Source organism: Oreochromis niloticus, linkage group LG22 (genome assembly GCF_001858045.2).
Source record: "Oreochromis niloticus isolate F11D_XX linkage group LG22, O_niloticus_UMD_NMBU, whole genome shotgun sequence".
NCBI lineage: Eukaryota > Metazoa > Chordata > Actinopteri > Cichliformes > Cichlidae > Oreochromis > Oreochromis niloticus.
This window is the reverse complement of record NC_031985.2, coordinates 26,641,616-26,668,495: the sequence shown is the minus strand read 5'-3', so window position 1 is coordinate 26,668,495 and position 26,880 is coordinate 26,641,616. Positions and strand designations below refer to the sequence as shown.

Genomic DNA, 26,880 nt, shown 5'->3' with positions numbered 1-26,880 from the left:
AATGTTCTTCTGTATCATGTTGGGAATGGAAAATGATCTATTTCAATTCGTTTTTCTTGCTATTTGTCCTCGTCCAAATCTTTAAGAGCACTCATGTATGCATGTAAATAAACTCCCATGCGTCCTAAGCTGCATATGCTCAGCATCTTTTAATAATCTTGCACTACCGAGGCAAAAAGTTGCAACCATTCAGCACTACTAGACTGCACACATCAAATTCAAAATTGCTCAAGGGCAGTATTTGCAACTGACAGGTCAGTTGCTTTTGCGATGTCACAGCTTTGTGCCTGGGGAAAAAGATAGCAAGAACTGTGAGAAGCATTCAGTGCTGTCTAACATTTCAACGTTGTGAGTCGGTCTATTTTTTTTCTAAAGTCTTAGGAATAATAATTCAACATTATCGACAGTTCAGTGTGACAGAGGGCACGAACCTCAGTTTCCCTATTGAAAGTCTTGTGTTAGATCAAGGTACAGCTAAAAACAACAAAGCCAACAGAAGTAGCAAACAAGTTCCTCTTGTGGCCTGCTAAAAAATGGACTGAAATCTCCACAGACTTTCGTGTTTAAATGCTCAACTTTGTAGCATTATACATAAACCTGATAAGAACAAAAAACAACAAAAAAAAACAACTTGTGTGTCATGGGGTTTTTTTCCATCCAGCTGGATGGTGACGCTGTAGACTGACAAGTGCTTCAACTCCTGCAGCTGAAGCCAGTTAATGTTTGCTGTTGCAGACTTAATCCACTAATTGATAACTGAAGTGAACCATTTGACTTTTGGCGCATTTTTAGTTAATTTTCTGACTAAAATGACTTGCTGATAGTACGAACCATCCAACAATTCTATGCTTCACTTCTGCTGATAATCTAGTATTTTACTAGTTATAATAACAGATGTGTGTCTGTGCGTTGCTATTAGCGTTAGCTGTTAGCATAGCAACCCACCCTTTTTTCTTTTCATTCTTTCTTTTTTTTTTTGTTACTTCTGGTTGCTTCTGAGCCCAAAACCAACATGGTGGCAAGTGTGTCCAAAAGCGGCGGGCAACGTCACAGCTGCTACAGTACCATGCAAAAGTCTTGAATGATCCCTTGGTTCGGTTCCATTTTGCTCTAAAACAGCCAGACTTTCTGGTATTTTTTTTAAGTGGTCTTGACCAATATTTCTCCAGGTTTTTCTGAAGGTTTTCCTTAGGACATTGGCTGTTTCCTCACTCATCTTGTCTAGTCTATTTCACTTGTTAAGCTACTGAACTCTGGCCTATAAATATTCGAGCATAAAAAAGACAGCTAACTCAAGCTACTGTATGAACAATATATATTTTGAAGCACCTTATTTCTAGCAACCTGTAGCAAAACACATACCCATTTTTGTTGTTAAAAAAGGTAAAAAAAATAGCACCATTTGAGATGCATAAAATTTGCTGACTTTGCACCGCTCAGTTCCCAAATAGCTATTAGCCCAAAATGTGGCACATCTCGGCATAGTGTGTTGTGTGTAGTAACAATAATAATAATAATGATAATCTAAGGAAACTGGACAAGCTGAGGTCAAAAGAGCAGGGTCAGGAGAGGATCAGATCACAAGAGAGGTACAACAAGTAACTACAGCCATCAGCAAAACATGGCGCTGTCATGGTTTGAGACTGTTTTTCAACCAATGGTGTTGGAGATGGTGTTAAAAATGATAAAGTTATGAATCCATTAAAGGACGAGTTTAATACACCATTGAATACCGGCAGGAAAGCATATGATCGGCATCCGCTTCATTTTTCAGTGTTACAATGATCACAAACACACTGTAAAGCATATCTGGGACACACACAATGGGATTGACCTCCTGAGAGAAGAGTACAACTCTGTTTTTGACTCGTATGCTGTATTTCCATTTAGGTTTTCACACGTACTGTGTTAAACCCATTTATCTACTACAACCTCCTCCTCCTACAAGTCCTAACCCAACTGGTCAGTGTAATGACAAGTTAAGATAACTACAGTGGGAGAAGACAATTATAAAGAAAAGCAGAACAAAAAGACACCAAACAACTGCATGGAGTCACTGACTGACTACAAAGAGGAAAAACAGAGTATACATCTCAACACAAGGGTTGACAATGATGACCACATGATACCACCGTTTTTTTGAAAAGCAATTTAATTCAGTTTAACATTCCCCTTGGGTTATTTTGTGGAAAACTAAAGTCTGACCACAGCTTCACAGAGTTCCAGATATAAAAAAACAAAACCAAAAAAACGGTAAAATAACAGATAAAACCCCAAAATACAGTAACATGTAGCACTGCAAAAGCACTTTGTGAGGCTTTTTCAGAATATGTTGTTATCCTTATGTGATTGTGAGGGTTTGGTGGTTGTGCTTGGATTACAGTACCTGTGGTAAATGGGCCCAATTTCTGCTCATGTTTTCCGCTTCTTCTTAAATCTGGGCAGAGTGAAGCACACAGATGGCTTTTGCCGCTACTTTGAAGTACAAAATGGAAGGAAATGTTTTAAAGTGGTTGCATTTCCAAACATATTGGCATTAAAAGAGGACACAAAATGAACTTTACCAACATAATTACAAAATCCAATGTGTCTTCTGTGTAAAAGTATTTTTTTTTATAAATAAGCTGTTTTTTTCTGCACACATTATTCCATTTTGAAAGCTTATCGACCTTAGAAAAAAATCCCTTTTCTTGGCACTTTTTATTGCTGGATAACCATTGACAATAAAAAAAAAAAAACAAGGGCTAGCCATACTTTTTATCAAAACATTTGAAAGTGTATAAAAAGCCACCATATATATATATAAAAAATAAATATATACAAAACAGTCAATCCATCAGATACTCCTTGAATGTAAGTTTTTGACATCTGTTTCTATAGAACTGGAAAACATTTCTAGGGGATTTTCTCTTAAAAGTCAAATTCAAATATATTTCTTCACACCCCAAGCACCGAGACAGGATATTAGAAATGCATGGGATGCACTCAGAACGGGATTGTGTCAGAAAGGAACAGAGATATGAGAGATGGCAGCAGTGCTAACATAATTGTGTGTATTCTCTTCCTACAGATTTAGACAAAGAAAAGGTAGAAAAAAGAGTAGAAAAAAGAAAAAGAAAAACAACAGCCGAGACCAGAATGTTAAAGAAAAGAAGAAGAAGAAACTGCAGATTGTGATTCTTGTCACCTCTCCTGGGTTGTTTGAAAATATACAAAAGGAATAAAACACAGCGAGGAAAACGAAAAAAAAAAGAGGCAAGACCAAAAATAAGAGCAGGAAATAAAAGCAACGAATTGGCTTTCGCGGGGGAACAACAATGATGCAATAAAAATGTGCTGCTGGTGTATCTTTGCAGGTCTCAGTTCCAGCGAGGCCCTTAGAAAGAAATCGCAGATGTTTGCTCAGAACTATAGAAGAAATCGGTGAGGGTAAATCTAGCTATTCAACAACAAAGGCAGTGCCTATATTCCATCTTGTGGTCAGACTTAATAACTTTGGGTCACGGTGTTTGGCTTTCTTTCTTCTCCTTGTAGTCTTTTTGCTTCAGCCCCCCTGCTCCTTTCCTCCATCCCCTGTAGCCCTTTACCAGGGGCCCTTGACAGATGGGCCCTTGGGGCTGTATTCTACTGCATGGCTCATACAGTCTGCGGGATTACAGCGGCCATCTTTTCCTTTGGAACCCTGCTGTCCAGGAGGGCCTGGGATCCCAGGGACACCCTGCTGGCCAACGGGACCAGGGGGTCCCATCTTACCATAGCCTGGGGGGCCTGGAACACCTTCAGCATGAAAGGAAAAACAGAGAATATATTCATCATGTCAACACCTCACAGGCTGGAATACAAGCAGAGCAAAGCACACAACTGCCCAGGAGCACAAAACACCCCAGATTTTACCCTGTCTCGATAAAAAATGTAGATTGGTTTACTAAAGATATTTTTAAAGGTACTTTAAACTGGTTTATAGAAAAACAACAAATTGATAGTACTGTAAAAAAAAGTCCCAGCAAGACAGCATTAGAGTGGCATCAGCTTTGTCAGTAATAACAAAAACATGAGTTCCTAAATGCAACGCTATCCTCCTTTAAAGATTTATTGGACGTATAATATTAGAATATAAAATCCATAAGTACAACATTCCAAAATAAAAAAGCGTGGACACAAGACGAATGAATATAATCATCAGTAACATCATCAAATATCATCTACATGCCATATCAGAAAAATATGTAAAATAAGCACACAACACGAAGCATCATGACGTTATTTTCGTGCCCGTTGTTGGGGGAACTTGAATTAAACATGAACGGATATTAAACTCCCACTTTGATCACTTCACGAGTAGCACGGCATCTTTTTCAGCCCACGCTCAACGTCCTGCTCCATGTAATGTGAGCACAGATGCTAATTTGCTAATTTACACCATGCTAAGTGAACTCCATCATGATTAGGGATTCTCAGATGCGAATTTGGCTTGAAAGAATCAGACTGGTGATTTTAATTAAGGCCATTTAAGAACGATGAAAAATTACCTCATCGTGCTGGCAATTTACTAATCAACAGTAAGTTCTAAGGAATTAGCAACCTTTATGGTATTTCAGCCAGTAGAATAAACATAAAGCGTGTGCAGATGGAAATGCCGTCACACAATGTGAGCAAAGGAAGAAAGAAATCTAATGAGGCAAATAGCTGCCACTGAACTACACGATGAATGATGGATGAGTGGGGTACATTACCCGGTGCTCCAGGAGGGCCTACATCTCCCATCTCTCCAACACCCTTGTCTCCTTTTTCTCCAGGCGGTCCTCGTGGTCCTAGGGCAAGAAAGTAACACATGACCACAAGGAAACTAAGCTGCTTACTGTCTGCTTATGATAATATGACAATACTGTCACCCTCACCTGGGAGTCCTTGTCCTCCTGGCCGGCCTTGTCGGCCAATCTGTCCTGGAAGACCGGGGGCACCTGGGGTTCCGGGACTACCTGGAGTTCCATCTTTTCCTGGAGGCCCAGGCCGACCCGGGGACGCCACCATCTCTACTGGCATCTGCATGCGAGACATGTAATAGCCCATTCTCTCTGGGGAGAAGAAGAAAACATTGTGAATAAAAGAAGTCCACAGAGGAAGGAGCAGCTGTTTCCCAAAGGACAAATAGAATCATTCCTTGAAACACAGATATGCCTCTCGTGAGATAATACTACTCTAGTGTACAAAGTGGGTTTTTTGCCCACTAAATATTCACACAAAGTGCATTTGCACATGTCCTTACCATCAAAGATCTTAATGACCTGTTGGCGAATGAAGTTCTTGATTTCGTCGTAATTGACAACAGCCTGTTTAAGAAGACAGACAAAGAGGGGAAAAAACAAAACAAAAACCAGACGAGCACACATTAATCAAGGTAGATAATTAAAAAATTCATTATTTACAAGAACAGATGGAGCTAGTGAGCGCCTGTGGCCAGTCTCCTCAATTTTTCTCACAACCAGCCTGGTTATAGGATGATTTGGAGCTGATTAAATGTTGGACGAAAGAAAAAAACATCAAACCAAAAACAATAGAAAAAAAAGGCTGGCGGGTCAAAAGTGCAATGAAGCTGCATCTCACGTCATTTCCTGGCGATCCTGGTTGACCAGGGGGGCCGGGGGAACCTGCTGAGCCTGGGCTTCCCCTTTCTCCTCTGGGGCCGACTGGGCCAATCATGGGCTGTGCATCCTTGGAACTATATGCTCCTCCACCAGGGGGCCCTGGCCTACCTCTTTCTCCTGGAGCACCCCTCTGGCCAGGAGCCCCTGCCTCACCCTGAGACACAGAGACAAATAAAGGTTATGCACGCCTTTTTACACCTTTATTTAGTATTCACTATGTTGATGTGCATGATGGATGTTCTATAACTGTACTGTCCTTTTATTTTACCAAGAGTAATGTGATAAGGACTGTTACCAAGTTACAAGAAAAAATAAACAGTGTCAAAATATGCAGAACTGTGTGATCTTATCACGATGGAGCCATTAATTTTATTTTATTTTTCTTTCACAAACACGCTTCAAACCCAACCTTCCAAAGGAGTGTTTCCTTTCCTGTTAAGTACCTGGAAGTTGTGTGTCCTGTAAAAACTTGACTTGTTACTCTTTTATTCCAGTGTACTTACCTAATATCATTACCTAACATTGTAATTTCAAAATAAAATACATTGAAAATCCATTTAATTACACAGGAAATACACCCTTAGTTGCAGGCCTTACTGTAACGCGTTACTTGCTACCTATATACAGTATTCATTAAGAATATAACGATCCATCCATTCACTTCCGCTCATCGTTTTCAGGGTCGCGGAGAGTGCTGGAGCCTATCCCAGCTGTCATAGGGCGAGAGGCGGGGTGCACCCTGGACAGGTCGCCAGTCTGTCTCAGGGCTAACACGCAGAGACAACATTCGCACTCACATTCACTCCCGCATTCACACCTACAGGCAATTTAGATTGATCAATCAACCTATTCCCATTAACTGCATGTCTCTGGACTGTGGGAGGAAGCCAGAGTACCCGGGGAAAACCCATACAAACACAGGGAGAACATGCAAACGCCACACAGAAAGACCCCAGCCTGATGGTGAAATTGAAGTCAGGACCTTCTTTTGCTGTGCGGCAACAGTGCTAACCACCGTGCCACCGTGCTGCTGAACATAACTAGTTTGCCAATTTAGGAAGCCTACTGTACAAATACGGACAATATTAATACCTGCATTAAGCCCTATAAGACGGCTTCTGACTACATCTATATCACTTTCCACACTGTGGTGCTCAGCACTCAGGTTGTGTAAATACACTCAAAAACAGGCCCGCTACATTAGCGACAGTGATTTATCGAGGACAAAGCAGCCCATAATGGACGTCTAATGTTTACACATCAACGGCAGACAGGCGGCTCTTGAAACAGAGAGGAGCGAGAAGAATAGAAGAGTCCGTTCTTGTCTTTCTCCTCTGTTCTCCTTTTCTGTGCGGCTAAAAACCCTGACAATGCCGTCCTGTCAGCGTGACAAATAGCCTCATCTAGCATCTCCCCTCATGCTTAATAGCATTATCCCAGCGGCAGAAGAATAACTTTATCACTGTACCCACCTACTGTAAAGCCTGCGTCTCAGGCTACATCCAACAGGCTCAGTACTGCAGCTACAGAAGGTTAGCGGGCAGCCATCTGCCAGTTTGGAGAAGGGTGAAGAGAGGGGAGAAGGAATGAGAGTGTCAGCAGAGGGGTCGGAGGGTTAGTGATCTGATGACTGTGTTAAGTGCGAGTGCTGACTGAGCAGAAATGTGGGAGGGGGGCAGCGAGTGTGTTCAGCACCGTAGTGTGCCGGTATTAGTCTCCGTGGGCTAAAGGGAACAGGAAAAGGGTGGATCTCACTGCGTTCAGATGGTCCGCAGAGGGGACGGATGGCTGAGCTTCACCTTGAGGATGCACACACACACAAACACACACATTTCTAGAATACTTCACTGAAGAGTAGTCTCTTACCTTTTGCCCTGGCTGCCCATTGTCCCCTGGCACACCTGCCACTCCCTGTCAAAACAAAACAAAACAGAAAAACAAGTATGGATCAAGGAAAGAAATATGCGCAACATAATCTGTCAGTCTGCCTCCATTATACTTTAAAAAGAGGGCCAACACCACACCCAGACATTACTCACATCTTTTCCAGGACCTCCATCGCTTCCTGGCTCACCCTGGAAGACAAAGTCAAAGCAAGGGAAAAAAAAAACAATTTAAGTGAGAAATGTTGGCAGTCTGAATTATGTTTAATTAAATGTAGATGGGGTCATTTTAGAAAAGTACCAACCATAGGCCCCGGGTGCCCCGGTGGCCCTGGAGATCCTGGCATCCCTGGGAGACCCCTCTCTCCATCCTGGCCCTTATCTCCTTTTATACCCTAGTTAACCAGGGAGAAAAAAAATGGAGACGATTCTCTTCCATTATTTGCATTTTTGGCAGCAGGACAGAATTTCAATAGTGCCTCATTTCCACTTCCCTCACGCAGGCATACGCCAACAATACAGACCCACCAACACATAATGTTCCCACTTTCTACTGACGCATTAATTAACAGTTGTGGAAATTAAGATACTACTCTACTTTATGTTTTCTGGCCTCTGCAGTTATTTTCCTCGATCACAGTCAGTGTAAATATTACTCGCTTTTCTCACTTGTTTATATTTGTCTGACTATACTGTCGACCCATTCTCCCCTATGGGATTGTTAAAGATGCATTTATTCACATTCAATCATTCAGCTCTTGTTTAACTAAGCAGTTATCATGATATTTGAGAGATTCTCTCTCTTACCACTCCTGATGGTCCTGGAGGTCCTGGAGGTCCAGCTGGACCTGTAGAGCCCTACAGAGGAAAGCAAATGGATTTGTGTAGTTTAACTTGTTAACACACTGAAATATCACAACATGATGAATGTGTACGTTTGAAATGGAAGTGAACTTACAAGGTGGCCCGGAGGTCCAGGTCTCCCCTGAGGTCCTGGCGTACCTGGATCACCCTGGAAAGGCCACAAACTGACTGTTATGTATGCCAACTCTCGCTTTCAGCTTCCATGCATAGATTACTGATGTGCTTTATAATCAAGTTGGAGGAAAGATGTAAAGCAAAATAGTCACCTCATGTCCTGGTCTGCCAGGTGTCCCGGGTGGACCTGTGGGTCCGGCTTCACCCTGCAGGGATAAGAAACGTATGAATATAAAATAAAGGAAGCACGATAAGAATGCAGGACTCTGATTTTGGGAGATTCAAAAGAATAAGTTAGCAAAGCAACAAAAAACTCCCCCAAAAACAGACTTTCATTGTAATGATCAGCTTGATAAAACAATTTGGCTTCATGCAGAAGAAAGACGGTGTAATTGTGACTAGTTAAGAAGGCAGACACGGTGTGATGGTAAAGCAGGGAGTCGCTGGCTAACCTTCTGTCCGGGAAAGCCAACGTGGCCGGTTTTCCCTTTGAATCCCTGAGGAGAGACATCAAAGAGAATGAGATTAGTACAGTATAAAAATTCACAAAGTCGAAGCAGCCAAAAGAAGAGACAGGCATGTCTTTGAAAATCCTGAACACCTGCTCTTGGGTAGAACACAAACTGTGATATGGTGAGGGAGGAATAAAAAAACAGGAGAACTGGAAGGAGACAGACAGCTAGTCATGTCTCCAGTGAAGCGAAGCTGCGCTGCTATACAAGACAGAAAGTTAGTGAGATCTTAGGAGGAGCTATGAAGGTTAGAGGTTTTAGATTTGGTTACATTACGAGTAACATCTACAACCTTAACAAGAGTCGGTAAAGACTGCACGTGTTAGTGCTGTTCCAACATAGCTGAGGGGAAGCGAAATATCACGAGTCGCGCTGTCAGTTAATTTGCATAGGGCAAACCCAGAGCAACTTTTAAAAAAGTCAAGGAATAACATCCTCACACCTGTCTTGAAAACCTTTTTCTGCTCTTGAATTAATTTAAATTTCAAAGTGAGTCCCAACATCAGGAAAACAGTCCATCCGTGTTTGACGTTCTGTGTCTCCATAAAGAACGTTAGGTCGGCTTTAAAGGTACAACAAAATGATTAGTCATGCAGGCTGATTTGCATACTTGTTTACTTTGTGCAATAAGCCATGGCAATGTAAACGCTCTGGTCACTTTATTAGGTACATCTGTTCCAATCACATGATAGAAACTCAGTGCATTTAAAGTTCAAACCGAGCACGACTGAACGTGGTGCGGTTATTGGTGCCAGACAGGCTGGCCCTGAGTATTTCAGAAACTGCTGATCTTCTGGGATTTTCACCCACACAACCATCTCTAGTGTTTACAAAGAATGGTTGAAAGAAAGAAAAGAGAAAATAATCAGTGAGCGGCAAAAATGCTTGGTTGATGCCAGAGGTCAGAGATGAACGGCCAGATAGCGTAACTGGAAGGCAACAGTAACGAGAAGAAAAAAACAAAACAAAAAAACTTGTTCCAACCAAGGTTTGCAGGAGGACATCTCTGAAAGCCCAACACTTCAAACACTGAAACAGATCGGCTACACTGGCTGCCACTCCTGTCAGCTAAGAACAGGAAACCGAGTCTATAATTCACACAGGCTCACCGAATTTGGACAACAGAAGAAGACAGTCACGACATTTGTTTGTTAGGGTCAAAATTTGGCAAAAACAAAATGAAAGCATTGATCCATCCTGTCTTATGACGGTGGTTCAGTGGTGGGAGATATTTTCTTGGTAAACTCCAGAGATCTTACTAGCTTTGAGCTTTGCTAATCACAAAGCTCAAATCACCTCAAACATGACAATGAGTTCACTGTAGTCAAATGGCATCCGCAGTCACCAGATCTGAATCCAACACAGCACCTTTGGGATGACAAATGCGTGATGCTGTATTGTCGTGTATGTTTAAAGTGTCTGCCAAACGGACTGGATCACCCAAAACATGCTGAAGAAATAATTAGATTATTTTCTGATATTAACGCTGAGAGGAAAAAGGCATTTACATTTATAGCATCACTTCATGAGCACTTGTGCACTTAGATATTGCTGCTGACACAGCTTAGCTGATGACTTTAACTCACTAAATCACCTACTGCTAATTTGCTAATTAGCAGTAGCCTATTGAACTTTTCTCTCTCCGTTGTCCTTTAAGGGGGAACGCTGCACACTCTGTCTGGTACCTGCCAAGCACACTGAGAGGACTTATTACTTGATGTGAACTGAATTAAGGAAACAATATTCCAGGTAGTTTCGGGATATAGTCAGCTCGAGTACGGACAAATTAAAACATACTGTGGAAAATGCACGTGTGTGGAAAAAACACATAAAACACAACCATTAACTTCAAGCGGTGTTACCAGGATGCATATTCTATCTGTATAAAAATGAATCTTAAGGTAACATTTTATAGTAAATAGTAAATTGAAGGGTTTTTTAATGTTAAACAATATAATTGTAATCCAGTTACAATCCATAAAAGAGTGCACCAGTAAGGAGGGCAATTCATGAATAACTGATGTGTCATAAATTACAATCTTTTTTATTAAAAAATTAAAGCCACATAAATTTGAACATTAATAATGAGCCAGTCTTAATTCTCTGCACAGTTACGTAAAAGATTTCATTCTCTGCAACTGTGGAACTGTTTCAGTGTTTTAAATCTGAACAACCAAGATCAAATCGATGCAAGATTTCATTAATAATAACATGATTTTTGTACAATATGAAAAGATACTGTTCATTCTGATTAGGAGAGGGAATACTCACGGGCATTCCCCGGGGTCCTGCTGGGCCTGGAGGTCCTGTTTCTCCCTGATGAGAAAAAAATTAAAAGAGCCAGTGCCAAAGATCAGCTATTACATCCACATCTTTACTCACCACTGCTTTTTTTTTTCTCATTATATACTGTGCGTTTGTGTGTATGTTGCATGTGTGGGCAGACCACCCATCTGATTCATGCGTGTGACCTACCCGCAGTCCTGGTTTCCCATCTTTTCCGTCAATTCCATCAATGCCACGGGGGCCCTTTTAATATTGCAAGATAAGAGAGGACAGATAAGGACTCATAACAGCATACAGTTCACAGGTAGGTCAGAAAGGGTCGTACTTAGACTATAGAGTGCAAAAAATAAAAATAAATAATGCACATACCATCAACCCTGGCGAGCCGGTTGAACCGGGTGGTCCACTTGATCCTTGTGGGCCTTGAGTGCCGTCGTTGCCCTAAAAGTAGAGATTTTCAGTCCAATTTGAAGTGCAAACAAAAACTGAAACAGCTAAATGTGTGTTTTGTACTCACTTTTTCCCCTTTGAGCCCAGGAAGCCCTTCCCTTCCAGTTTTGCCGGCAGGACCTGGTGGTCCCTAAATTCACACACAGTGATACAGAAAGTCTTAACAATAACATCAAGAACAAATGGCTGCTGTAGGGGACTCAAAGCATTTACATACAGGTGGTCCTGGGAAGCCTGGTTGTCCTTGGAAGCCCTAAAAATATAAAGAGAAACACATTGGTAACCGGTAGTACTGGATTTGTCTGTTAGGTCTATGTGTCTTTGTGTTTTATAGTGCATACCTGATCCCCCTTAGCACCAGCAGGCCCTGCTGGTCCAGTGTCTCCTTTAATGCCCTACAGACGCACAATGTTCACCCAGTTATTAAACTTAGAAATCATAAATGAAAAAGCCGGATCCTAAATATTGACAAGCTAAATTTACGATGAAATGCTGACCGGCAATCCAGCTTGTCCTTGATATCCAGGGTTACCAGGAGGCCCCTGCAAAAGGGAGGAAAGTTTTAGCCCAAATATATCCAACACAAGCGCCCAGAACAGTGTTGATGCAATCCCTTACTGATTCTCCTTTTTGGCCAGCAGTTCCTGGGCTTCCACGTTCGCCCTTGAGTCCCTGACAAATAAATAAAGGCAGAAAATTAGTGTCTGCTGACATGTCAGTATCACCCCCCAGCTGTCAGGATGATGTCAGTGCTGCTGTTCCTTCATAATCAAGTGGGGACAGTGACTTACAGGCAGTCCAGGAGGGCCCATGGTTCCTGGGTACCCAGGCGTCCCTGAAGGACCCTAAAGTAGAGATCACAGAATCAATCAAATATGGACAGCACTTATTTTTTCTCCATGCTATAATGTGAGACAGAATGATTGTGTGATACTTGCCTGATCACCCTTCATTCCCGGGAGGCCATCTGACCCTCGCTCACCCTGTTGACCCTGAATGTGACAGGAGGGAAGAACGATTAGAAAATGAAGAAGAGGATGTGATATGTACGTCTGCGAGAGAGGCTCCCCTGGCAGAAATAAAAGTGACAGGGTAAGTCAATATCAAAGAGTGGAAAAGGCTAACTAGCTTGGATCACATCCCCATGAGACTCCCTATTTGATTTTGTCCTCGGCTCTATACCTCCATGAGGCTTTAGCTCTGAGGTGGTGACACCCGGGAGAAAATCATTATAAATACATATATAAAGAGATTTCTTTGGAACTTTTTCAAATTTACTCAGCATATTATCCAGACACTTGACTTGAAATCCCATCCTCCGTGTTTCAGGTGGAAATTTGAACTAACAAAAGATTGACCTTACAAAAGCTTTTAGACACCAGCTGTAGCACATTGAAAAAAACAAACAAATAGCTGACACCAAATAAAATGACATGTTGTGAACAACAGGAAATCGTAGAAGAGCTATATTTCATTAACTGTTGACATTTGAAATCAAAGTTTTTCTTGGTCGTTTTATTCTCTATTAGTACAGGTTTACATGACTCACAATAATCTATTCAAAATAATTAAACTCAGACCAATATACTAGCCGATATTAGCGATTTGCTAATATCAATATCAACAGTTATAGAGACTGACAAATAAAAATTAAAAAGTAAAGACAAACTAAACACTCTTCATGGTATTAGTGTTGATGTTGCTTATTTTTTTCCCCAGAGGTTACTCTCCAACTTCCCTGCAGTGTGCGGTTGGAACGTCACAAACACAACAACCAGCTGATGCCGGCAGTAGAACAAGATTATTTTGAAAACTCCGGTTATTTTTGCAAGAACTCATAAATAACTACGAATACCAAATGATAGGGAAAACTGTTTCTTTTTAGGTCTGAGAGGGAAAAAGTATCGGCCGATACATCGATTTGAAATGACCAAATATCTGTATTGATCTTAAAAACCATTTATCAATTGGGCTCTAAAAGTAACCCATATTTATCTTATAGCTTGTGCAGCCCACTAAGCTCAATTGCCATCAGAAACAACCTCTATTAGTATTTCTTTCTTTAAGCTAACTTTCTTTTGATTGGCCACCCTATATGTGGGGTCAAGCTGTGGGGTCAAGCTGCATGCCTGAGACGACCGCCTCTCTGACATCACACAAATCCAACAGCAGACTCCAGAGTCTCAAGTCTGTACTTTTTCCTCAGTGCGATTAATGAATACACACTGCTCTCATTACTTACTGTACATTTAATATGAGAGAACTCGTGATCAGTTATTACACAGTGTCTGATAGTTTCGTCAGTTGGGATTTCCTTTACCTCGGCAAAATATACAGTTTGTAAAGCAAATGGTCAGAAATGAGAGAAAACTACCTCACAATTAGGCAACTGCCTGGTTACCTTTAGTTTATACTTTGATCATGCTTACCGCTGTTCATAATCTACACCTGCAAAAGCCTACATCGAGCCAAGACGAATCCCTGTGATTGGTTTCCCGTCATTGTCAGAAACTTCTTAACTACTGAATATGAGCAACATTTTCAACAGCAGGGTAACACTTCTCTCCCTGCCTCCTCACAAACAACACAAACAGACACACTGCTGCACACAGCAGAGGCTAACACCTGCTATAAAGCGATACTACACCACAAATGGACTCCATGCAGTGCTCACACGGCTCACTCATTTAGCATCTCTATTCTCCTAAAGCAATAAATCTGTATGAGGAGAAAAGCGGAAGGGGAGGGCTGCGTCCGCACAGCAGTGCAACTCTCCATCACTTAGATGGGGGAATAATTGAACAACTGGAGAGAGAGAGAACCAAATCGTTTCCTCATCTGACATAACTTTCATTAAAGAGCCACACAGAAAGGACACGGGGATGGGGAGATGGCGCAAGATGGAATAAACAAGGGTGGCTTTGATTTAAAAGTGGGAGGATCCACAATTCAGAGGAAAAGACCAGTAAGTAAATAAATAGAAAATTGGTTTGCAGCATTAGAACAATGTTGGAAAGCAGCTCGACTGCATTGATTCAAATGTTGTACTTAAGTACAGTTTTGAGGTACTTGTACTCCTACTCTTCCACTTTTGCACAGAAGATGTAATGAATTTTACCTTTATTAAGGAGCGAACATTATATGTAAAGTTTGTAAAGGTATGACGTGAACTTTCCTGCAAAATGTTATCCCGTTTAAGTTGAGCCAAGCCTCAGCTCTAGTAGAACTGTTATGCAATTTGATCCATAACCTTTTGAGCGTTCCGTCTAACAAACAGAAAAAACAAATCCATTGCATAACCTCTTATTGCAAATAATCAAGAGGGTACTTGGGCCTTTGGACATTTATCAGATTTGTGCGAGTCATTTGAAATTACAAGTAATTCTCCTTCTGAACTTGTCAAATGGAAAGGGAAATAAAATAACAGCTTAAAGGCAAAACGTAAAACTGTAGCGTTGATCTGATTTTACAGAAAAAAGCAAAGGATAAAGAAAATAAAAAAAGCTCTATCTTCTTTTCTTCCCCTTAATTCCCCCTTAAGTGGCCTATGTGGTCAATTAATCCAGCACTTAACCCTAACCCTTGTCCCAACCAGCCATGACTTACACACTACATGTAAGTGTTAGTATTAACAATTAAGTAATGTCATATATATATATACACTCACTGGCCACTTTTTTAGTTATACCTGGACAACTGCTCATTAATGTAAATATCTGAACAGCTGATTATGTGTCAGCAACTCGCTGCATTTACAATCGTGGCCAAAAGTTCTGTCAAAACCAGATTTTTTCATTTATTTGCCAAGAAAAGTCTTTAAAATCCTTGTAATTATTCTTCACTGTATAGTGACACTGAAGCAAAGTGCATGAACAAAACCAAACAACTGTGCATTTGCCAAAACTGCCGGCCACGACTGTAGTCATGCAGACGTAGTCAAGACGATCTGCTGAAGCTCAAACTGAGCATCAGAATGCGCAAGAAATATCATTTAAGTGACTTTGGGTGCCTGGCTGTTTCTGGCTATTTCAGAAACTGCTGATCTGCTTGGACTTTCACACACAACCGTTTACAGAGAGTGATCCAAAAAAGAGAAAATATCCAGAGAGTGGCAGTTCTCTGTGAGAAAATGCCTTGTTGATGCCAGAGGTCAGAGAAGAAATGCCAGAGTGCTTTGAGAGATGACAGAAAGGAAATAGTCACTCAAATAACCATTCATTACACCCAAAGTATGCAGAAGAGTATCACGTCAAACCTTGAAGCAGAAGACTACACCGGGTGCCACGTCTTTTAGCCAAGGCTACATTTAGCATGGGCTCAGCAAAATTGGACAATAGATGATTGGAAAAAAATGCTAAATGGCCTGATGAGTGTGCTCCAAGTGTCATAATGGTGTGGGAGATGTTTCCTTAGCACACAGTATTCCCATCTACTGATGGCTGCTTCTAGCAGGATAATGCTCCATTTTCTTTCACTTATCCAATTCAGAGTTGCAGAGGAAGGCTAGAGGCTATCTTAGTTGTCATAGGTTGAACGGTAGGACATGTCACCAGTCTGTTGCAGGGCTTACACAGAGAAACAGACAACCATTCACATCCAGGTCCAATTTAGAATGGCCACTTAACCTGCCTCACTAACTGCATGTCTTTGAACCGTGGGAGAAAACCCACACAGACACAGAGGAGAACAAACGCCACACAGATGATGGAGCTCAAATCATCTCAAACTGGTTTCTTAAACATGAGGGCAAGTCCTCTGTACTCAAATGGCCTTCACAGCAACCACATTTCAATCCAATAAAGACCCTTTGGGATGTAGAGGAATCGAAGATTCACCATGGATGTGCGGCTGATAAATTTTGCCTTTGCTAAATAAAATGGAAAAACAACTAAAGTCTGAGAATTCAAATGAAACTTACAGGTAAACCAGGTGGGCCCTGAGGACCTGGAAATCCAGGAGGTCCCTGCAGACAGAAAATAATAAAAGGAACACTTTAAAACACCTGAGACACAAAAGTAACAAGAATACACACAGGAAAAAAAAAACAATTTACCCCTTTTGTTTAAGCCGGTTTCAATTTGTTCCTGACAATTAGGTGAATGCTGCACTAGGCATGCCAACAGAGAGCTCTAGTGTGGGTTTGTGTGAGTCAGCCTTTAAGAGTTTAGTGTTATGGCACCCAGTGCGCAACATTTTCACTGGGGCCAGCAGGGGGCTCTGTGATCTCATGGAAAGTGGAAGGAATAAACCTCCATCAAGTCACTTCAATTGCAAGCTTTGAGACAAAAACCCAACGGTGCTGTCCTACAATAATCATAACAAGAAAAAAAGGGAAAAAAAAAGATTTTTTTCCCACTCACAGAAGTACTGGCAAACTAATGTAAGGCAGTGATTAAAATGCACTTTATAGTTTTTGAACATTTTTCTGTTGATAATAGATTTTTCAAAGTGGTAAGTTGGAGAAAGATGTCATCAAAGTAGTGGAAAACTTTTTCTTAGTATCTTAAAATGGGCGATGCAGGCTCATCCATATGAAAGATTAAGATTTCAGAGTAAGAGCCCACTGTTACAGCTTCCTAGTGTTATGATTTTTATTAAAGAAAACCAGCCAGAACACAGTAGGTTCACCCTGCTGCAAATCAACTTCTGATGAAGCTGAACTAAAGCTGAAATGTAGCTAAAACCCTTACCATGTTTCCGGGCATTCCCGCTTGGCCTCTTTCTCCGGGTGGACCCTGAAGTAAATATGAAAAATAAAGATCTCTGTAAAGTTATTTTCATATACATACTCAACAAAAACAGATCGGCATGCCCCAGCAAAGAAGAACATAAGAAAATAATATTATGCACATGAAGACACTCGGACTCACTGGATCTCCTTTTGTTCCCGCTGATCCAGGCATTCCTGGGATTCCAGGTGTTCCCACACAAGGCTGATCACCCTATGAGATGAAGAAATAAAATACCAGGAAGTGTGCACGCAAGTCTCTGTCATTGTAAACACACAGGGACTGATTTCAACTGACCCTTGGTTGTGTTGCCTGCTCACTCTGCAGTCTCTCCAAACACTGCAAGCAGACAGGGCGACAGCTTATCAGACCAATGCCTTACTGTCACACTGACAGCCAATCACATTAAGCCATGCACAGTAGAATTTAATGCAAAACGTCATTGCCATTTTGCATTTAGCAAACAAATTGCAGCTGGTCTATTATTTCCTATGATTCTGAATCTGGAGAATCACAGAGTACAGGTGAGCCTCACCAAGTCACAGCTGTCCAAGGGAGTTACGCCAGGCCTGCCCTGGTCTCCCTTTTCTCCCTTGGCACCAGCCATCCCCGGCACCCCTGGCAACCCTTGGGAACATCCCCCTTCGCAGTCATCCTGTGTCATACACAATGAAACAAGCACACATGTGTGTATACCCAAACACGCTGTGCCATTCCCATTCTGTGAAATCCAAAATTTTAATGTTAAACTTACATCCTGACTTCCTGGGGAGTCTCGAGGCAGCTGGTTTGGTCCAGTGTAAGGCTGCAGAATAGGCATGGACATGGAAATTCCATGAATGTGATTTTAAACATTAAACTTAAAAATGACCACCCACATTACAGCCACCGACTCTGCTCTGGCTTATTTGAGAGAAAACAAAATTACTTATTAAATAATGTTATAATACCATCACTTTTTAATAACGTAAGAATGCAATGCAAAATCCCTTTGGTAAGGTATAGTGAGGTTTATTGTATAGACAGTCTGTACAGTAAATGTCTATTGTTTAGATGTTTATTGTACAGACTTGTACTGGCAATTGAAGGCAGTACCCTGGTACCAGTTGAGTACCACTATCAATTCTGACCAGAAAAAACAGACCCACATAGGAGGGTCCAAATTAAATTTATTTAAAAATTCTCATCCAAAAAAACCCCCCAAAATTGGTTTGTCAAAGTAAGAAAGTTGCAAACATTTACTAATAGTGTCTCAACTGGCAGCTAGCGGTCAGGCAAGTCAACATTTTGCTGCAGTAAAGGTTTAGCTTAAGACACAAACTTTCCGGTGGCAACTGTGTCTGCTAGCCGACCAAACATGGTCTTGTTGTCACTGTCATTTTCTAGTATTTGTCTTGCTATTTTGCTGTACAAATACGATTTCACAGAGTTGTTGAAATTCCACACTTGATGGGGTACACTTCACTTTATCACCGAGGGCTGCTTTATCACCCAAAGCTGCAGAAACCTGGTACAAACTGTCACAACCTTTGCAAGCAATATGTCTGTGTATGACTATCTCATTCCGCACAATGTCACAACAAAACAAATTACCAAGGCTCCAGAACTGAAGGCAATTCAACCGAGAGACACATCCAAGCTGAGAACTAAATTTTTGTTCCTATCACAGTACGTGAGCTCAATCATTACATTCTTTTCACTCCAATGGGGGGTTGGAGTCTTGGAGAGCTTTTTGCTGGGCAAGAGATGGGGGTACGGCCTGGACAGGTCACTTTAGAACATGCTTGTTTTTGGACTGTGGGAGAAAGCTGGGATGAAGCCGGGATGCAATATTAAAAAACAAAGACACAGAGAGAGAGAACAAAAACTCATTTTTTTTCTTTCTATTAAATCAAGTCCAAAAAAGAAAAACTTCAAACTCAGAGAGATAAACAAATGCCACAACAGAGTAACAATCTCCAGTTTTTATAAATCCTGAAACACAACTGCTCATTACACACACCCATCGCATCCACTGTGAAAGGCGGTCAGCACCCTATCAAAGCAGTGGGACCCTTTCCACTGAGTGAGTCTGTCAATAGCACCTGGCCTGGTTTCAAAGTCATTACAAACCCATTTGACATTGTTCAAACTGGAGCTAATAGCTGTGAAGGCTATTTTATGCCGCACGCTATCGGTGATTATTTGAGCTAAAACGAGGCCTCGTGCATTAACAGGCTCGCTCAAAAGAAAGTTCTCTATAATTTTTGCATGTATAATTTTACGTCAGTTATATGGATAATGCTTACTTCTGCCACGCTGCAAAGGCATGTGCCAAAATGCAAATTTGGACAAATGTGTTGTGCAAAGGTGAGCGCGTGGAGGACAGAGTTCAAACTTTTCCACTGGAGGTTTATGCTACAACTCTTCCCTTCCCGATTTCCAAGCAGACTGTGACTGTGTGTATGCACAGACTCTGCTTTATGTGCGAGTATTCGACACTTGTCTGCAGTTTCTATAAGATCAATTTTTTAAAAAGTAGGACACTTCTTTTCTTCACTGAACTACTTGTTGAAATCCTGCATTGAAGGTGAAGTTGCCCTTGAGAGCTGGCTGGAGATCATCATCGATGTTCCTAAAATTAAATTAAGTTATAAACAGCCTTGAAAGAAAGCAATACTGACAGCATATGCAGAAGAATCAGAAAGCACAGATTAGTTCGCAACACCTTATTTCACCACTTTGTCTTTGTCCTTTCACTTACTGTCACGAGAAAAGAAATTACCTTCAGAGATTTTCAAACACACCTGAGGCTAGAAAAGGAACAGCCTAGCACTCAGTCAGTCACATTGAAGCATTCAGGCATACACAGCGGGGGAAATAATTATTTGATCCCCTGCTGCATTTACATTTGCTCGCTTACAAAGAAATGAACAGTCTCTTATTCTTATGGTAGTTTCATTTTAATGGAGACAGACGGAATATAAACCAAAAATCCAGAAAATGAAATAAGTAATTGATCCCTTCCACCCCCGTCACACAGATTGGTTGTTTGCAACGAATGAGTCAATCAGCCAATCAATTACAGAGACTCCAGATCTCAGCATATTATATTTATAAAGCACACCTGTCGATAAAATCAATGTCATCCGTTTAATTTACAATTCTTCATAAAATGAAGAAATAAAAACTAACAGTCAATCGCCCTGGGTCTAGAGCTCCTTGGGGTGTGGATGGTCATGAGAAAGGTGGTGGATCATTCCAAAACTACAAGGTAGGAGCTTGTTAGTAATCTGAATCCAGATGGGACCACAGTGACCAAGAACACAGTTTGGTAACACACTTCGCTGTAATGGACTGAAATCTTGCAGCACAACCAAGGTCCCCCTGCTCAAGGAGGCAAATGTACAGGCCCATCTTAAGTTTGCCAGTGAACATCTAAATGATTCAGAGAAGGGCTTTCGAATCAGCTTGACCCGCCCTGTTTGGAGGAAGAAAAATGCTGAGTATTACCCAAAGAACACCATCCCCATAGTCAAGCACAGAGGTGGAAACATTATGCTTTGAGGCTGTTTTTCTGCTAAGAGTACAGGGCGACTTAACTGTACTGAGGAGCGAATGTATGGCGCCATGTACTGACAAATCTTGGACAAAAGTCTTCCCTCAAGCAGAACACTGAAGATGGGTCGTGGATGGGTCAAAATGACCCAAAACAAACCACAAAAGCAACAAAGAAGTGGCTAAAGAAGAAGCAGGTTAAGGTCATGGAGTGGCCTAGACAGTCTCCAGACCTCAGTGCTAGAGAAATTCTGTAAAGGAAGCTGAAGCTTCAAATTACCAAGCAGCAGCTAAGAAACTTAAAGGATTTTGAGGGTCTCCATAAAGAGAAGTGGACCAAAAAAACCTGGTGACCAACTACAAGAAATGTGGTCTTCATTGGGGAACAAATACTTATTTCATTCAGTGACATGCAAATCAATGTATAACTTTTATTTAATCTGTTTTTATAGATTTTCTGTTTATATTCCATCTCTCCAGTAAAATGAAAGTAGCATAAAAATTACAAAAATTATAATTCCTTTGTAAGTGAGCAAACTTGTGAATTCAGCAAGTGCTCAAATAAATCTTTCCTCCACTTTGTACTGTACGAGCCAGATACCTGCATGCCACCTTTTAATTTTGTCCAACATGAAACAAACGTCCTTCCTCTCGCATCAGCTTCAATTTAAAAGCAGAAAAGCAGGATTTGTGCTTCAAATGCAGAATTTAACAAAAGTAAACACAGAACATTTTGGGGCAGAGTATATAAACCACTTTAATCATGATGTAATAAAGTTTGTGAAAAACTAAATGTTTAGAAAATAAACTCATGAGTCTTCCCTTTTTGGAAGCATCTTATATATAATTCCACTTCCTGACATATGTATTCATTTCGTGCTTTTGCATCATTTATACACAAGGCCCCAGATCTCAAATCAGCAGATAAGAGCCGCCTCTCCTCCTTTTTCTCTATTATTACTTACGATGTTTCCAGGCAAACCCGGTTTCCCCGGTAGCCCGTCGTTTCCAGGGATACCCTGAAAGAAGGAACTGAGGTTGAACTAGTTTGTTGCCAATCGAGGGCTAGCCACTCCCATCGGCACCAATGGTAAAGGCAGAGTCAAAGGGGCAGTGCCAAAATGACGAAACCTTTTCCCTCTCCAGCCATGTCTTATGAAACTTGAAAAAAAAAAATCTCGAAACACTACTGAATTAAAAAAAAAACAAATGCACTCTTTTCAAAGACATGATATCTCCAATCCAGTCACTTCTAAAGTTTCTTACGCCTTTGACTCTTGCAGCACAGATCAGAGCATCAATTTATTTGAAGGTCTGTTTAAATGAAAAAAAAGAAAAAACTTCACAAATGAGCCAAATTCATACTTTGAGTAAGCTTTGCATCATTTGGTGTATTTAAAGCCAGACCTTCAAATAACTGTTCATGTCTTGACTGACATTCAGAAAGCTTGCTCAGTTGCTTCCCACATGGGTTAAAGCTCGAAGCACCAGATGGGTTAGTGCGTTTTTGAAGTTTAAACTTGATTTGATCCTTAACCTGCTTGTGTCCAAGCTACTGCACACATACTTTATATAATGACAGTTCATTTCCTACATGCATAATATGGACTTAATTCACCCATGAAAATGCGAAGCACGTTAAAGCCTTATTTATGAACCCAAATTGCCCAAGCTCAAAGCCTACATAAGTAGCTTCTTTTTTTTTTCAATTCAGCATAATGAAGCAGCTTCTGAATTGAAGCAAAGACATAACCCCTCCCCCCCGACCATCCTACTTGTAGTCTCGCTTATACCTGAGGTCCTTGGATTCCAGTAATTCCCTGAGGCCCAGGGGGTCCAGGTGGGCCAGGAGGTCCTGGGGGACCCTGCAACATATGAAGGGAGGACCACAAATGATTACATCATAGTCTGACAGTGAAACCCCCCAAAAAAGGAGACGAGCGCTGCGATTTTCCAAACAAAGTTTGCAAGGTAACAACAGACACAAAGCGTTCACACAAAGCCTAAGCTGTCATACAGGACGGCTCGGCTGACAGATCAGACCTGAGGCCCGGGCTGCCACGTGTTTATTGGAGTTCCTGGAGCTCCCTGCAAGGCAAGAATAGTCAAAATCAGAGATGCACCTTTGCTCGCAGGATATACAGAAAGCACACAGTGTGATGTTAAGAATTACACAACAAATGTCAAACTACAGAAAACTGTGGAAGAGCAAAAAAAAAGAAGAAAAAGAAATTAAAAAACTCAGCAGTTTCTTTTTTCTCGACATGTTACCTTTGGACTCGCACCAAATCATCCGACCTGTGCACTTAAAACATTCACTGAGCAGCATCGCTCTCTCTACTTTAGATGAATTTGCATGTCCACATGTGGTGATTTCAGCGTGGGTGTACTTACTGGTCCGCCTACGCCCGTGTGCGGCATTAGACAGCCGCACTCTCCAGGTTCACCCTGGAATATACATAAAAAAGACCCCAAAATGCAGACCTTTAAAAAATGAAACAGTAAAGTGAAGCTATTGCCACAATTTTAAGCACAGGCTGCAAAAACGAGCCCTCATTCAAGATTAAAACTGCTCTTGTTACAGGAAGAAAGCGAGAACTCTTTCAGCTTTCACGGCGCTTTTGTTCCGTTTTGTTAAATCTTGATGTGTTACAAAGACGCTTGTAACTGGCAGGGATTTAAAGTTGTTGTTTTTTTTTTTAATTTATACTATATCAGGAATATAAAGTGCAGCAATACACAAAATTGCCCAAAAAGCTTTAACTTTTGCATATATACAATGAACATGCAATTGTACGATTACACAAATACAGCTAACATATAAGAGAAAATCACATAATATTTCTTCATATGCATCTGTTCTGACTATATTCCACCCAAAGCCCTTTTTTCACAGTATGCATGAGCCACAGAGTCTGAATAAATCCACAGAATAAAGGCTAAGTTACCTCTTGCACATTATTTCTGTTTTCTGGGTTTTTTTCAACTTCTTATTCTTTCTTAACTTTATTCTTCTTTTTACCTCAGCCCTCACAAACAATTCTGCCCCCACATCTTATACCCCTCCCGACTCTTAAACTCTGCCTCTGCCACGTCTTCATCTCTCCCACCCGCTCGGTGACAGTCTGGACCAGTGGCTCTGATGAATTCAGTAATTAATAGTCTTGCACACGCTCTCTCTTAAGGCCCCCAAAACTCCTCTTGTCTGCCAGCAACAGTACACTTGTCACCTCCACTGCTACTCTATATGTGCCCTGAGGCCGGTGCGTGCACATACGTGTGTGTGTGTGTGTGTGTGTGTGTGTGTGTGTGTGTGTGAGACAGGGGTTTGGGCCAGTCTGGTGTGGTAGTGGGGTGTTGAGCCATCTCTTGTGATTACCATCTGTTCCACCCCCTTTATATTAAAACCCCTCCAGTTTCCTTCATCCAAACAAAACGGTAGACTTACCTTGTCCCCTTTAGCTCCATCAAATCCCTGCAAGAGAAGGAGACAGAGCAAACGCACACACACAGACACACACACACACACAAAGACAAACACTTAGTTACTCTTGCTTTGTTGTTTCAGAAGAAAGCTCACGGGGCAGTGAGCTGAGAGCAGATCAGGGGACAGAGGATGAGATGGGAGCAGACATCGCCTCTGTTATGGATCGAGGCAGACATCCTTGGTTACAAATGATGCCTAAATCAAGGACAATTCCCAAAGAAGCTCAAAGAAAATTAAAAGTCTGAAAAGACGCTAACGCACGGGCGACAACTCGAGTTTGCCACTTGAATTTCTCTGACAACTCTCTGAATTGCAGATTCATAAGTAACAAAAAAATGTGAAAAACATGTGAATGAAACAGACTTTAAATGAACAACTCACAGGTCTTCCATCAGCTCCCGGCAGTCCCGTGGAGCCGCGGGCTCCATCTCTACCCTGCGGGTCAAAAAAGGAAATAGGAGAGAGTGTTTGAAAACAAAGGCATTACATCATATGGAGGGGCAGAAAGACATATTTACGTCATACCGGGGGGCCTGCTACTCCAACGCCCAGGGGACCAGGTGGTCCAGGAAGCCCAGAGTCACCTTTGGAGCCCTGTGAACAGTAAAAACCCAACACATAAGTTTAAGGAGGGTTCACATGGTCATATATAACCGTACAATGATCATTTAGGATTTAAGCCACTTGTTTTTTCTGCTACCTTCACCCCTGCAGGGCCAGCAGGCCCAGGCGATCCTCTGGCACCAGCAGATCCCTGTACAAAAAGCAGAGATTACACTAAAGTCTACATATGCAGTGTAAAAAATAACACAGCACTTTAAAAATAGGAGAAGCTTACTACAAGTCCTGGGAGTCCTCTAGGTCCCTCTTCACCCTATGATGGAAACACAAACAACAACAACAAAAAAGAATCTGAAGGTTAAAGAAGTCTGGGGAGAAAAGAGCAAAGATATGGACAAAGACTGACAAATCACTGAGCTGTTATTCCGCAACAGTTCAAAGCATTTGAGAGAGAAGAAACTCCCAAATTACTTTATGGCGATTATTTACAACTCCACTGTCAGATCTGCGAGGCCGTAAAACTCTAATCGCTGATGTCATGGGGGAATTTGGTGCAGTGAGATTAAAACAGCATCCACCTAAGAGTTGCATGAGTGTTGTGTCTAACAGCTGTTTCAAATGTCAACATCAAACTTGATCCAGATGGCTTTTTTTTTTTCCTCAGGAGACGTCAGCCTTACTTGTGGTCCTGGAAGGCCAATTCCTGGGACTCCGGCTTCTCCCTATAGACAACAAAATACATAACAGAGATTAGATTGACAGTGAAGCAGTCCTCCATATTTATTTATAGACGTGATAATATAATAAATGGGAATTCATACCTTGATTCCTTTGGGACCGACGGGGCCCTGCACACCAGGCAAACCTGGCTTTCCCTGAAATGACCAAAAAAAAAAAAAAATCAGGCTCATCATCTGCAAATCTCACAGCACAGAACTTAAATTATATCCACTTATAAACAAGTGCCTTTACATTTTTGCCAGACTTTCCTTCTCCTGGGGGGCCGGGGTCTCCTTTCTCTCCTTTGGGGCCTGGCACAGCTACACCGTCACCCACCACAGCACCAGCAGAAGGGCAGCTGGTACACGCATCCCCCTGTAAAAAAAATAAACAAATAAAATAATAAAATAAAAGCAAATCAACAAATCCAAAATCATAATCCAAGTAGCTCAGGACGAATCAAACTTCATTCCAACTTCTGTGTCTCCATTTAGCTAATCAGCATCAATTTTAACTCCTATTTCCTAATATGTAATAGATGCTTTCAATGGATGGAGAGATAAAAGTTAAGTCCATTTAAAAAACAAATTAGATCTCTAAGGTACAGGGACGCGACTGACACATTTTATACTGGTACTGGCATCAGAGGATGAAAGGTAAAGGTCCAGGAATGCTAAACTACCTTTTCTCCCTTCAAACCCCGTTGGCCATCCCGTCCAGGGTCTCCAGGCAGTCCTGGGGCTCCAGTAGCTCCGTCTAATCCATTCTCTCCTCGATCTCCTTCCTCACCCTGGTTAAATTGAAATACATTGTTAAAAGGAGAGGCAGTGACCTGTATTTAGTGTGCACAATGCTCTAAATGAATTCTAGGCAGGCTTCTTTTTTTTTTTCCACCGAGAACAACTACAAGACTGTGCGTGATGCAACCTTTCTGATGGTTTCATGCTATGATACTTATTGACAGCTGGCTGCAGCATGAATTGTATCATCAAAGGTAGAGGAGAAGAAGATTTCTAGTGAGCAAACACAGATGTGAATAATGCATGATATTAATTAAAAAGGCTTTGCAATCTTATGAGAAAGAAAATGTAC

General features: G+C 41.4%; 1 protein-coding gene across 3 annotated transcripts in view; it reads right to left on the bottom strand.

Moving 5' to 3' along the window:
• Positions 1-2,134: 2,134 nt before the first annotated feature.
• Positions 2,135-26,880, bottom strand: part of col16a1 (collagen, type XVI, alpha 1) — a 75,427-nt gene continuing 50,681 nt past the window's right edge. For 2 of the 3 annotated variants that reach the window (XM_005453865.4, XM_005453867.4), the window contains 41 exons: positions 26,471-26,578; positions 26,041-26,163; positions 25,890-25,943; positions 25,749-25,790; positions 25,346-25,381; positions 25,208-25,261; positions 25,033-25,101; positions 24,889-24,942; positions 24,469-24,495; positions 23,415-23,468; positions 23,064-23,108; positions 22,814-22,885; positions 21,986-22,039; positions 18,238-18,288; positions 18,019-18,138; positions 17,781-17,822; positions 17,625-17,696; positions 17,445-17,489; positions 16,673-16,717; positions 12,693-12,746; positions 12,546-12,599; positions 12,373-12,426; positions 12,252-12,296; positions 12,096-12,149; positions 11,972-12,007; positions 11,822-11,884; positions 11,674-11,745; positions 11,494-11,547; positions 11,290-11,334; positions 8,959-9,003; positions 8,659-8,712; positions 8,487-8,540; positions 8,336-8,386; positions 7,834-7,923; positions 7,685-7,720; positions 7,512-7,556; positions 5,605-5,799; positions 5,267-5,330; positions 4,899-5,075; positions 4,734-4,811; positions 2,135-3,777 (listed from right to left, as the gene is read on the bottom strand). In XM_005453865.4, coding sequence (XP_005453922.1) covers positions 3,584-3,777; positions 4,734-4,811; positions 4,899-5,075; positions 5,267-5,330; positions 5,605-5,799; positions 7,512-7,556; positions 7,685-7,720; positions 7,834-7,923; positions 8,336-8,386; positions 8,487-8,540; positions 8,659-8,712; positions 8,959-9,003; positions 11,290-11,334; positions 11,494-11,547; positions 11,674-11,745; positions 11,822-11,884; positions 11,972-12,007; positions 12,096-12,149; positions 12,252-12,296; positions 12,373-12,426; positions 12,546-12,599; positions 12,693-12,746; positions 16,673-16,717; positions 17,445-17,489; positions 17,625-17,696; positions 17,781-17,822; positions 18,019-18,138; positions 18,238-18,288; positions 21,986-22,039; positions 22,814-22,885; positions 23,064-23,108; positions 23,415-23,468; positions 24,469-24,495; positions 24,889-24,942; positions 25,033-25,101; positions 25,208-25,261; positions 25,346-25,381; positions 25,749-25,790; positions 25,890-25,943; positions 26,041-26,163; positions 26,471-26,578 — 2,781 coding nt within the window. In that variant the 3' untranslated portion in view covers positions 2,135-3,583. The remainder of the gene's footprint in view (positions 3,778-4,733; positions 4,812-4,898; positions 5,076-5,266; positions 5,331-5,604; positions 5,800-7,511; positions 7,557-7,684; positions 7,721-7,833; positions 7,924-8,335; positions 8,387-8,486; positions 8,541-8,658; positions 8,713-8,958; positions 9,004-11,289; positions 11,335-11,493; positions 11,548-11,673; positions 11,746-11,821; positions 11,885-11,971; positions 12,008-12,095; positions 12,150-12,251; positions 12,297-12,372; positions 12,427-12,545; positions 12,600-12,692; positions 12,747-16,672; positions 16,718-17,444; positions 17,490-17,624; positions 17,697-17,780; positions 17,823-18,018; positions 18,139-18,237; positions 18,289-21,985; positions 22,040-22,813; positions 22,886-23,063; positions 23,109-23,414; positions 23,469-24,468; positions 24,496-24,888; positions 24,943-25,032; positions 25,102-25,207; positions 25,262-25,345; positions 25,382-25,748; positions 25,791-25,889; positions 25,944-26,040; positions 26,164-26,470; positions 26,579-26,880) is intronic. The other variant, XM_005453868.4, reaches the window with a different exon arrangement.